This window comes from Eupeodes corollae, chromosome 1, assembly GCF_945859685.1.
Source record: "Eupeodes corollae chromosome 1, idEupCoro1.1, whole genome shotgun sequence".
Lineage (NCBI taxonomy): Eukaryota > Metazoa > Arthropoda > Insecta > Diptera > Syrphidae > Eupeodes > Eupeodes corollae.
Window position 1 is genome coordinate 268,006,480 of NC_079147.1, and position 12,771 is coordinate 268,019,250.

Sequence of the window (12,771 nt, forward strand, 5' to 3'; positions counted from 1 at the left end):
TAAAATAAAATCCCAGGAAGAATCGCTTGGCAGCTCTCAGTTCTCAGCCAGCGGCTGCCTTTAGCGTCTTTTTCTTCTTCTAAATAAATAAAAATGACAAAGACATACCTATCGCATGCCTCTGATATTAAATAATAATAATAGGTTTAATGTTAAATGTTAAATGTTTATAGAAGACGAAGGCTGAGACTTTCTGTGGGCTGTGAACGCAGAGCGGCTAACTATGGCGGTGGCAGAGGTAGACATTGGTTATGGTAAGGTACAAGTTTAACTCGGTTATAAGAAAAAAGCATATACGTGCCAACTCGTAAAGTTATTTTCACGTTCCACTGAGCCAGATAATACGAAAAAGAAAGAAGAATCAAATCGTCGAATCGAATCGAAACGAATAATTTATTTGTTGTGGCTTTGTGCAGTTCAGTTGCTCACTTTCATTTTCACTCGTGAAATAATTTAAGCACGCCATATTTAGCTCGTTGAAGTATTTATGAGCGGAGAATTTGCAAAACTTATCTTTTGATGTATTTTCTTGGTTGCTTATTTTATTAAATAAAGGTTAGTCAGGCGTATCAATTAAAAAACAGAGAATATTTTGTCTGTTAACAAACTTGAGAAAAACCTTTGATGATGTTAAAAAAATGAAATTAAAATTGAATTTTAAAATTTAACGAAACACTGATGCGAGAATGTGATCTCTGTTAAGCTCTATTAATTAACATGAATTTTAAAAGTTAGCTATGGGAATGTTTATATTAATAGTCTAACATTAATAATTTGTAATAATTTTGAACTTTAACAATAATAATGACTACAAACTGCAGTGGAGGAATATACGCAAGATGGAATCAACGATGTACTGTTTGAGTTAAGTTGAGCTACTTAGAGGCAACTACGACATATTCAAGGCTCAGGCCTGTAAGTAGCGGTAATTCCTGCTCTTATCCTCGCAGTTTAAATCTAGGAACTTGTCCTTCAGGTTGAAGGTCGTACGTCAGGTTGATTTCCTAACTACGTTTAAAAAAAACAGTTGCTAAGCACCAATAAGCCTCGGATACGGACTGATTTACTGTCGTCGACTCACGCAAATGCTTTAAGGACAACAAACTTAGGATATGTGCATGAAATGTTAATTTCATTAATAGACCACGTGCAGCCTAAGAATTATCGGAGGTCCTAGACCGCCATCCAGCAAATGCGATGGGATGGGCTGGTCAAAAAGAGGATGAAAAACTGTAGAATTGACTATGGCCCCCACAGAAGAGAAGGATGACAACACCAAGGATATATTTTTCGAGCTCCAAGTAATTGATCTATGTTTAACATGTGTGATTCTGAGTTCACACCATCATAAATTTAGAATGGCCTTCTGCCCAATTTTAAGTGTCTGGCACACTAAGTAAAATCACATCACGATATGCTTTCATTTGCACTTAATTGGCAGTGCGAAAGTATACTGGTCTAGAGTATTATAAACCATCGAATCCTTTCGTATAATTTTCGTTTCTTTCTCTCTCCAAGTTTAGAGTTGGACCGGTTTGGGATGGGAAATTTATTCGCGATCTTTTAATAATTTTTCGTTTTACTTTTAGACCAGTTGGAATTGACGGAAAAGAGCTGAACTCATCTAGCCAAGGTTGGTGTCCAAATTACTAATGTAAACGAGACCATATCTGCGTGTTGGGTTCGACAACGACATGCACCCCAGCAAAAAAGCTGGGTGTCGCAGTTAGACAGTGACAGAATACCAAACAAAATTTCAAGTTTTGATATCAACTTGCTACTAGTTTTAAAGTTAATTTTTTGAAAGGAATCCCAGTTGAGGAGTTTAAAAAAAAGATGTCACCATTTTTCGTGACTGGAGAGCATTCTAGGGCAATTGGGAGACTGGGATAGATAGAATTCGTTGATGATAGAAAGCTAAGTAAGTATATACTTTTAAATTTATATAGGTATAAGTTGTACGTAAAAACAAAAGTTTGATTTTGTGGCTAGAAAGTTGCCCTAAAGATAACCCGGTTGTGCTTTCGCTGCCATCTTTGTTTCTCGTAATTGCGTGACGAAAGATTCCGTTGTTGTTCGGGAACTTTATCAACGTGATTTTCCTTTGTGACTTGTTGTGGCACAAATCCTTTGTTCTTTATTGTGTTGTTTCATTTTTGGCTAATTCGACACTTGAATTGTTAACATTATAATGAGGTGGAGAGGAAGAAAGAGGAAAAGGAAGAAGGAAGGAGAAAAGGTATCGGGAGCCATTGGTATAGGAGTAGAGAGTTATCTCATAACGAGGTTGGGTGCCAGTTGTCCTTAGGCAAAAGGGAGAGGTATGGGTAGGATAGGTTCGGTTGAAGAAGGTAACCCACCTCATTATAAATGGCGCCCAACGTGGGGCCCGAACCCACGATCCTGAGATTAAGAGTTTCATGCTCTACCGACTGAGCTAGCCGGGTGATGTGAGTATCGAAATCTGGAGAGACTACCAGCAGATCATCTAGATATACGAAGACCCGCTGCCGTAGTCGTCCTGGGATCACTTTGTCCATCAAACAACACCACCTTTGAGCAGCGTTGCACAAACCAAAAGGCATAACCGTAAACTGGTACAAGGGTCTCCCTGGCACTGCAAAAGCAGTCTTCTCCCTACTTTCTCTCTCCAACGGTATTTGCCAGAAAGCCTCTTTTAAATCCACACTACTAAAAGGTGTCAGATAGCCGGCTGAGAAGTCCGTCAATATGGGGTAGAGGATAAGCGTCCTTTTTGGTGACTGCATTGACCCTACGAGAATCCAGGCAGAAACGATACTTTACGGTATTGTTTGGACCTGGTTTCTTGATGAGGACAACTGGGGAACACCAAGGACTCTCGCTCTCCTCGATGACGCCGAGCTTCAACATCCGGTCTACTTCTTCATATAGGTTGACTTGCACCGCCGGAGAGACAGGGTAATGTCTCTGCTTAATTGGAACAGAATCACCTGTATCTATACTGTGCTCTACCAGCGAAGTTTTTCCTAGGCCATGTCTATCAAAGTCTAGAAACCTCAACTTAACCGCCTCTAACGCGGATCGCTGGTCAAACGTTAAGTCGTGCGCGTTTTTCAAATCGGCTTCTTCTAAGGTTACCGACAATGAACTTATTAAGTTTGCAGCGATTTGAAACGTCTTCCAAAAATCTATACCTAGATACAACTCTTGATCAAGATAAGGAACTAAAAACAGAGTTATTAAATGTTCTTGATTTCTATATATAATGTTAGTTTGTACTTTACCGACTATATCCTGGTTCTTACCATCAGCTGTTCTGACGCCGGATTTGTATGATTGAACTAACAAACACAAATCCTCTACTAATTGCATGCAGCCCTTACCCAATATGCTCACGCTAGCTCTGCTATCGAGCAGACCTTACCCTTCCTTAACAGCAATGATCACCTTGGCATAAGGCCGAAGATCGGAATTTGTATCTACTACAGTATCTACTACGCAATGTTTTTTCTTAGTAGTTTTCTATATTTGTATCATTCTCTAGCTTTTACTATCCTTTTTGATGGCCCTCCTTCTTTTGTTCCAAAAATCCTATCCCTAGCTTCTCTATATTCTCTTATCCTGACGTGTAAAGGTTTTATTTTCTTCGTGACAGCTTTTGTAATAATATTTTTGTTTTCCTGTAAATTAGACTTATCTCGAGGTTGTATTTGAATTTGAGAATTATTTACTGTCTTGGATTCTACTGACCTTTGGTCTTCGCCTCGGACGAACGCGTGTCCCCCGGACTGCTCGCGTTCTGTTTGAAGTTTTCCGGTATACAATTTGGACACTTCGGAGTTATTACTCCCTCTAGGCCACACTTAAAACAAAATACGTGCCAAGTTGAAGAAGGACAATCCACATATGAATGGCCTCGGACTTTGCAATTCCAGCATACCCTCGTCTTAGCCGTAACGTGTCCTCGATTTGCATTGGAACGAGAACCCTGGTAATGCACCGCTTCTATGTAGTCTTCATGAGATAAATCAGCTTCCAGTTCGTTGGTGAACCGAACCTGTGGTCTCGGGATTTGTTTTCTCTCTCTATCCTCTGAAGATTACATATTCCACCTCTTTACAGGCTAATCTTAATTGGTCCATCGATTCAATGGCTTGAGGATACACTAAATTCCTAATCCGTTCACATAAATTGCCTTTAACAACCCTGACAACATCAGATTCTTTCACAGGGGTACTGATTTGGTATCGCAATTTGTTAATGGCTGCAAAGAAGTCATCACTTGATTCCTTCAAACCTTGCTGCCGAGCTCCCATTTCTCTTTGTATGGCCCAATCAGTTTTAGGATTTCGGAATTGTCGCCTTTATGCTTCTTTCAACACAGGCCAATCGGGACGGCGAGATGAGTTTTCCATCTGGTACTGCCAATACCGTGATGCGAAGCATTGGAGTCGATTGCCAAGCGCAATTATGGCTCGACTGCAGAAACTCTATTCGGCCAATGAAATCTTCGACCGACAAAGTTTGACGTGCTGGATTTCAGTCAGCCACAAAAAACATACCCTTGGTTTGGCTGCATTCAGAGACCAGAGCTGCTCACGAGCATTATGAGCAAAAGAGGAAAGAGGAACATCGACTTTTCAGAAGAAAAAAGAGAGAATACGAGAAGTGTGCTGTTGTGGATATTGACAGATTCAAAAGCACAAATGAAGTTCAAAAGTTTAATGAGCAGTGGAAAAGAAATGCACAAGTACATAAGCCTCGAACCGAATGATAAGGATATGGAAGGACAACTTCTGCAGGCTGTATAAGGCGACGTACCCAATTCCGATTGAAGATGATCCATTCAATATAAACGGCAAAAGCTAACAATCCCTTTTCCCCAACTTAGACGAAGTAAAGATTGCCATATCTAAGCTGAAGTCTAACAAAACCCCTGGAGAGGATGGATTAAATGCAACAAGTTATCTGTAAAATGTGGTCAGAAGAAAGCATGCCTGATGAATGGAATCTCAGTATTGTTTTCCCGATACTGAAAAAAGGAGACCCTTTAAACTGCACCAACTATACAGACATCAATCTACTTAACTTCTTCTCTGCCATAATATGTGAACGTCTAAAGCCCATCGTCAACAACCTGATAGGTCCTTATCAGTGTGTTTTAAGACCAGGAAAGTCCACAGTTGATCAAATATTCACATTACGGCAGATCCTGGAGAAAACCAAAAACATCAAATCGAACTCGTCCGTTTGTACACGATGACCATGGAGAATTCACGCTACCTTTCGATGTGAAAAAAGTCTTTAGACAAGATTACTAGCATATGCTGATGACATTGACATAATCGGAAGAACTCATCGTGATGTCAATGGGGCTTTGGAGTGTTGAAGCAATTAATGCAAAAGCAGATGAAAGCACCGCTTCCGAAAGATTCCATTGAAGAGTTCTTCAAGTGACCTACGGTCCCATATGCATACAAGATAAGTGGTGGAGAAAATATAACGACGAGTTGTACTACTGAGATGGCACATAGAGCACATGGAAACCAATGCTCCGGTCTGGAAAGTCTTAAAATCAAAGCCCACAGGACAGCATAGAAGAGGAAGGCTGCTGATCAGGTGGCTTGCACAAGTGTAAAGTGAAATAACCTAACTTAGAGTTCGTAACCGGAGACAGCTAGTTAGGGACCAAACTAGATGAAGAAGCTTGTTGGGTGAGTCCCTTGTTCACACAGGACTGTAGCGCCACCTTACCGCTGTAAAACAAAAAGATTACAAAAAAAATGTACTTCGTCTAAAACAATTTCACTAAAAAATATGCCCGCAGCAGCTACTAGAAACAGTTTTGTTAAAAAATTGTCTTTTCAAACTAAGTTAACTTATGTAAACTCATGATTGAAGATTTATTCTTTTTTATCTTTAATATAATTTGGTCCGTAAGTCGTATATTTACATACTTTCCAATTGCCATAATAAATCTCAACCTAATTCACTTGTTAGACATTGGCTTTCGAAAAACATAACATCTACTTCGATGACGACTGCTGTAAACTATATCTCCTCTCAAAACTAGCCTGCATGTAAGCTAAGCCAGCTTCAATCGGCCTAACATTCGCTGATGCCAGAGCCTGATGATGCGCACAACTTTGTAGTATAACTCAATTGAATGGATGGCTATGGCGATGGCGATGGCGATGGCGCCATCAGAAAGGGCAATTTCACGACTGTCGCTCACAATTTGAATAATTATCTAGCAAAAATTAAGAAATTTTATTCGTTTTAACGTGCGCGCATTTCTGCAGTGCATTGCAGTCCAGTACTGCGGATGTCGGTATGGAAGTGGATGCCCAAAGGCACGTGCCTCTCTCTGCTTCAATGACTGCCCTGTCTTCATGTGCTGCACAAAAAATAAAGAAATAAATAAAATTAACAAACAGAAATAAAAACTCACATTAGACGCAATATGCAGCACTCCACTGACAAATGCATATACATAGGTACATTGTAGCTGGAGGACTCTACACGCCGCGCCGCGCCGCGCCGCGCCGCGCCGCCGACGAGTGCATCTTCGATAGAGTGCGTGTCATTCTAAATGTCTATCAATTTGTATCGCAACTAGTCGAGCATAATGTTCACAGCCCTAGAAGCAATGCATCAAGGATCTTAGGCAAATGCATTTATACGAGTACGGGTTTTATTTGCTGCGCTGCATTGCCCACTGCACAAGCGCACACAACTTATGGCTTTGCCACGCACAAATGCTCTTCACTTGAGGCGATCTGCGACCCAGGCGAAGGTTCTGGAAGTGGCGCGAGACGTTCGACGAGCGACACACGGTATACTGATGGCAATGGAGAGTTGTTGCTGTTGCAGCGCAAGGCGACGCACGCGGCGCGGGCGGCTTAAGCTTGCCTCAAAAAGACGATTCCCATCGTCACCATCACAAGAGTGTACTTCTGCTGCCATCTATTTATGTATGTTCCTTCCTTTCGCGCGTCCGCCATATGCGTTAAGGTTCTATGCAAATTCTTCAATCTTCACGCTGTTCTCCATGTACGTCCGCCCCCTGCCCCAACCGCGACTTAATGTTGGTCTTCTCGCGTAGTTCGTGTAATTATTCACTGACACCATCTACGGCGAAAATGATAAATTTAAACATTGTCGATAATTTGTTAACCCTTTTCTTGCTGAGGATTGATTTTGTTGCTGTGCCAGATTCAAAACCGCACTACAGCAAAAAGTCTGTTGCTAAGACAGTACTGAATTTTGTCGGCACCGCACCGGAGGCCGGTTTTAAACTTAAGGTGATCACAAAGACCTTCGGCGGGCGGGCGTTTGGCCAGCGGCGGCAGCACATAGAATCTCCTATAACCCTCACGGAATTTTACCCTAAACGAAAAACCAAACAGCGCCAGCGCTTTGACGGATTTTCGATTTTTCTTATGCCACGGGACGTTGATCAATTTCAGCTAAAAATTAAAAGAAATAAAACCACAAATCACCACCGACGATCTTCAAACAAGTGAAATGGGATTTTCTTACAGACACAAAAACAGCAACAACAAATCGAGTGGGAAAATGACGAGAATGTTAATACAAACGATTCTTTAGTTCTTCATCGTTAACTTATATGCAGTCAAAGTTGCATGCAACAGCGTTGTCGTCAGTCATCGCGGTGGCATCGCTCATCGTCGCGTATATTGTCGGTGTTTGGGCTTTGATCTTTCTTTTTCCATTAATAGCGATTTCTAGATCTCTCGCAACAGATAGAATAAAGGTGGAAAAATCATCAATATTATTATCAATACTTTTCTGCATATCGCATTATGTGACATTGAGTTATGATGACACATGAACAAATAGACAACACTCAAGACCAAGAGTGAGAGGCTTTTATAAAAATATTACTTATTTACATTAAATAACGCATAAAATATACTTTATAACTTTTTGTGTGCGGGATTAACTCAATATTCGACTTTATAGTGTGTTTTTTTTAATGAGAATGTAATTTGAAATATAGATGTTCAAATGATAGACATGTGCATTCAAGAGGACACAAGCGCGTCCACAGGTTTTGCTCAAAACCCACCTCTGTCTATCAACTCCTACTCTCACCTCCCCGTGGTGAACATTGGGTACCTAAACTGGAGATTGGTTCCAACACTAGTGGAAAGTTGTTGGGGGCAGCAAACGAGAGAGGGGGTGGAGAGGTGTTTCCACTAAGGCACCTCTCCTTATCAAAACGGCAGTGGAGGAATTACAGTTCCAGTAAGGTTGCACTACTTAGTGAACACCTTATAGAGTTTCTTCGACTTCGGAGCCCAGGCCTATAAGGAACGGTTTTATCCAGCTCCTTATCCTTGGAGTTATACTTAGGATCTGGCCTGGTTGGGGGTTTAGCCGTCGGGGTGACTTCCTGGCCACGTAAAAACAAGCCTCGGATACGGACGGTTGACAACCTACGGAATCGAATTAAGAACAACGAACTTCGGATATGCACGTGGAATGTTATGTCCCTTAACAGATCACGTGCGGTCGAAGAATTAGCGGAGCTCCTAGACCGCTATAAAGCAGACATCACCGCCATCCAGGAAATACTATGGGAAGGGGCAAAAAGAGGATGAAAAACTGAAAGCAAGAAGTCTTGAGCTATAGGTGCATCAATGACCGCCTCATGACCATACGCACCAAGGCTAAATTCGGCAACATTAGCCTGATATGCACTCACGCCCCCACAGAAGAGAAAGACGACAACACCAAAGATATGTTCTTCGAGCTCCTAGACAAAACATATGAGCAGTGTCCTTACTGCGATATTAAAATTGTCCTGGGTGATTTTAATGCAAAGCTAGGAAGGGAAGAAATCTTTGGTGGAATAATCGGGAAAAACAGCCTGCACGACAACACTTCCGAAAAAGGATTCATGTCCATAGATTTTGATGCGGGGTGAAACGTCATGGTAGCCAGTACGCGTTTTTCACACCTCAACTTCCACAAAGGAACTTGGAGTTCTCCACATCAATCTACCGTCAACCAGATTGACCATATTGCGATCGACGCCAGATAAGCTTCCAGCATCATGGATGTACGAACTTTCCGAGGAGCTAACATCGACTCGGACCACTACCTCGTTGTAACCAAGGTAGCACTCCGGATTTCTAGACACAAGGCTAAACAGGGAGGTGCTGGGAGAAGGTACAACGTCGAACGGGTTCAATCGCCAGAGATCGCCAAATCCTTTTCCGACCGAGTTACAAGTAACCTCTCTCGAAGTTCTCTGCCGACAACACAATGTATCGAAAACCAGTGGCAACATTGCCAAGATGTAATCAGTGAATCCGCCTCTGATGTGCTGGGTTTCAAGCAGCCACCAACAAAGAACCCCTGGTTTGATGAGGAATGTCGGCAGGCAAATGCAGCCATACAACAGGAAAGCAAAGCGGAGCTGCATAAAAGGACGAGAGCTGCTCATGCGCTCCATGAGCAGAAGAGGCTAGAGGAACACCGACTTCTCAGAAGGAAAAAAAGAGGGCATGAGAAGCGTGCGGTCGAAGATGTTGAGAGGCTTAAAAGAGGAATGAAGTTCGAAAATTTTAAGAGCAGGTGAAACGGTGAAACAGGTACATAAACCGCGAACCGAAAGATGAAAGTGGGAACATCATAGTGGAACCGCAGTCAATGCTGAGGATATGGAAGGACTACGTCTGCAGACTGTATAACGGCGACGACGAACTGAATTCCGCTGTCAGGCAGGATGATCCATTCAACATAGACGACGAAAGCCACCAATCCTCCGACTTAGACGAAGTAAAGGTTGCCATATCTAAGCTGAAGTCTAATAAAGCCGCTGGAGCAGATGGCTTGAATGCCGAGCTCCTTAAAGCAGCTGGAGATAAGTTGGTTAAGAGCATTCACCAACTTATCTGTAAGATTTGGTCGAAAGAAAGCATTCCCGATGAATGGAACCTCAGTATTGTTTGGCCGATCCTGAAAAAAGGAGACCCTCTGAACTGAACCAACGAACCAACTATAGAAAAATCAGTCTATTTAACATCGCTTATAAAATCTTCTCTGCCGTAATATGTGAACGTCTAAAGCCCATCGTCAACAACCTGATGGGTCCTTATCAGTGTGGTTTTAGACCAAGAAAGTCCACAGTTGATCAAATATTCACATTACGGCAGATCATGAAAAAAACCCAAGAACACCAAATCGACACCCACCATCTTTTCATCGATTTCAAGGCCGCATATGACAGCATCTACAGGGACGAGCTGTATAGAGCCATGTCTAGTTTTGGCATCCCTGCCAAACTCGTCCGTTTGTGCAGGATGACCATGGAGAATTCACGCTGCTCCATAAAGGTTGGAAACAACTTAACAGAACCTTTCGATGTCAAAAAAGGTTTTAGACAAGGTAATGCGCTGTCGTGTGATTTTTTTAACATCGTGCTTGAAAGAATAGTGCAGAGCTCACACGTCAACACTAGAGTCACTAACTTTCAATTCAAAAGTCTGTCGCATATGCTGATGACATTTACAGAATCGGAAGAACTCAGCGTGATGTCAATGGGGCTTTTGTGAGTATTGAGGCAGAGGCGGCAAAAATGGCTTTAACGGTTAATGAGGGCAAAACAAAGTACATGCTGTCGTCTAGAAAGGACATACAACACCGACGTTTTGGTCAAAACGTCACAATCGACAGACAAAACTTTGAGGTTGTCAAGGACTTCGTCTACCTAGGCTCCGCTGTAAACGCAGAAAACAACACCAGCGCTGATATCAAACGCAGAATAACTCTTGCTAACCGCTGTTTCTTTGGACTAAGAAAGCAATTGAGTGGTAAAGTCCTCTCTCGAGGGACCAAAGTGTTGCTATATAAGACCCTTATCATCCCCGTCCTACTATACGGTGCAGAAGCATGGACCATGACAAAAGCGGATGAAAGCACCTTGGGTCGCTTCGAGAGAAGTTCTTCGTGTGATTAATTATCCGGCCCGGAAAGTCTTCGAATCTACACTACAGGGTAGCACAATAGAGGAAGACCGCGGATCGGGTGGCGCGCACAAGTGAAAGGTGGCCTCACCCAACTTGGAGCGCGAAACTGGAGACATCTAGTTAGGGACCGAGCTAGATGGAGAAGTTTGTTGGGTGAGGCCCCAGTTCACACAGGACTGTAGCGCCACCTTAAGTAAGTAAGTAAGTAAAATCACCATTTCGGCCTATAGGCTTCATAAACACTTGAAATTTTATTTTTTTTTATTAGATAAAGAAATGTTACTTTCACATTCATTTATGTATATGATAGTAAAAGGGCCCCACTTTTTTCAAATTTTATATATTTTATATATTTTATTTATTTTAAAAGAAAAAATCATCAAAGAAATCAAAAATTGAACCAACTCTTCTAAAAATCGATGCAATAAAATTACCGGCAAAATCAAAACCACGACTTATTATATTACCGTCAATATAATCATCATAATTATCATTTTCAAAAGAATTACTCGAACTATGTTTACTTATTATAGAACTACCACCATTTGCAAACATATCAATTTTTATATCAACAATTTTCTTTCCATTATTTTCTTCAGTCCATATTTTTTCTTTTAAAACATTATTAGTCCCATCATAGCAAATATTTTCTCGCTTTAATTTCGAAGGATTTTCTTCTGAATTTTTCTTAACAATATGACACCAAGTTGTTCCATTAGGACACTTTGTTTGATCACATTGAAGTATTCCTAAAGAAGACGCATATAATTTTTATTTAATATACAAGAAATACAATTATAAACAACACAATTTACCATTCTTGTTAAACATGTTTATATCCTGAAATTTAGAAATCGAATGTCGAAATTGAAATGACGAAATTGAAGCAAACAATGCAAATCCAGATAAAAACAGCATAAAAGTCTTAACAGCCATTGTGTCAGGTCTTTTGATAAATCTTCAAATATGTGAAGCTGATGATAACTTGTAAAAATGATAAGTTATGTAAAAATTACACTTTCTTGTGCTCAAAGTCGAAATCATACTGATTTCACGAAATTTCCAACCGATTTTACTTCAGAGGGAAACTTTATTTAAAGCTTCGTATAATTGCTTGAAATTTATGACCTAAAGTAAGTATTTTCAGCAAAATCAAGTCGATAATTGAAAACGTGATGAGTTTAAAAAATCCAAATAAAATCTAATCATTTATGAGTTTACTTCGTAAAAATTTGTAATAAACATTTGTTTTATTATTCAAATTTTATTTTATAATCTTTTTAGGAAAACAATAAGAATTTCTATAAGTTGACTTTATTGTGATTTTCTTAATAGATTCATTCATCTTCAGGTTTTGGATCTGAAAAAATTACTCCTCCATTTTCTTTACCTTCCAATGTCACTGTTATAGTTCGGTTAAAAGTTCCAATTAATTCCCTTATTTGTTCTCGTTTAAGAACAATTCCATTTGAATCAATACATTTTCGAATGCGTAGAAAATATCTATCATCAGTTGGATGGAAAATTTTTGCAACACGACACAAGTCTGTTTCTTTGGGACATGTTAAAGTATCACAATATAAAATACCTTTATGAGAGATAAATAAAAACAAAATATAAATTTAAATCATACTAAATAATAAACTTCCTTTTTTTAACCTTTTTGTTTTCCCACTGTAATGCCTTCAACTATTGTTGTAACATCTGATGAAACATAATTGACAAGTACAATAATTATTGTTAATGCCAGCAAGCTTCTTTTTAACATAACCTAAAAATATAAAATTTA

General features: G+C 40.3%; 1 protein-coding gene and 1 non-coding gene across 2 annotated transcripts; both read right to left on the reverse strand.

Moving 5' to 3' along the window:
* Positions 1–2,374: 2,374 nt before the first annotated feature.
* Trnak-cuu (transfer RNA lysine (anticodon CUU)) lies at positions 2,375–2,447 on the reverse strand. Its single transcript has one exon. It is a non-coding gene; the product is annotated as a tRNA-Lys (tRNA).
* Positions 2,448–11,199: 8,752 nt separating this feature from the next.
* Positions 11,200–12,041, reverse strand: LOC129942342 (uncharacterized). Its single transcript, XM_056051218.1, has 2 exons — positions 11,798–12,041; positions 11,200–11,731 (listed from the first exon to the last, which is right to left on the reverse strand). Exons 1-2 carry the CDS (start codon positions 11,916–11,918, stop codon positions 11,346–11,348), a joined length of 507 nt encoding a protein of 168 aa, XP_055907193.1. The 5' UTR covers positions 11,919–12,041; the 3' UTR covers positions 11,200–11,345.
* Between the last annotated feature and the right edge of the window lie 730 nt (positions 12,042–12,771).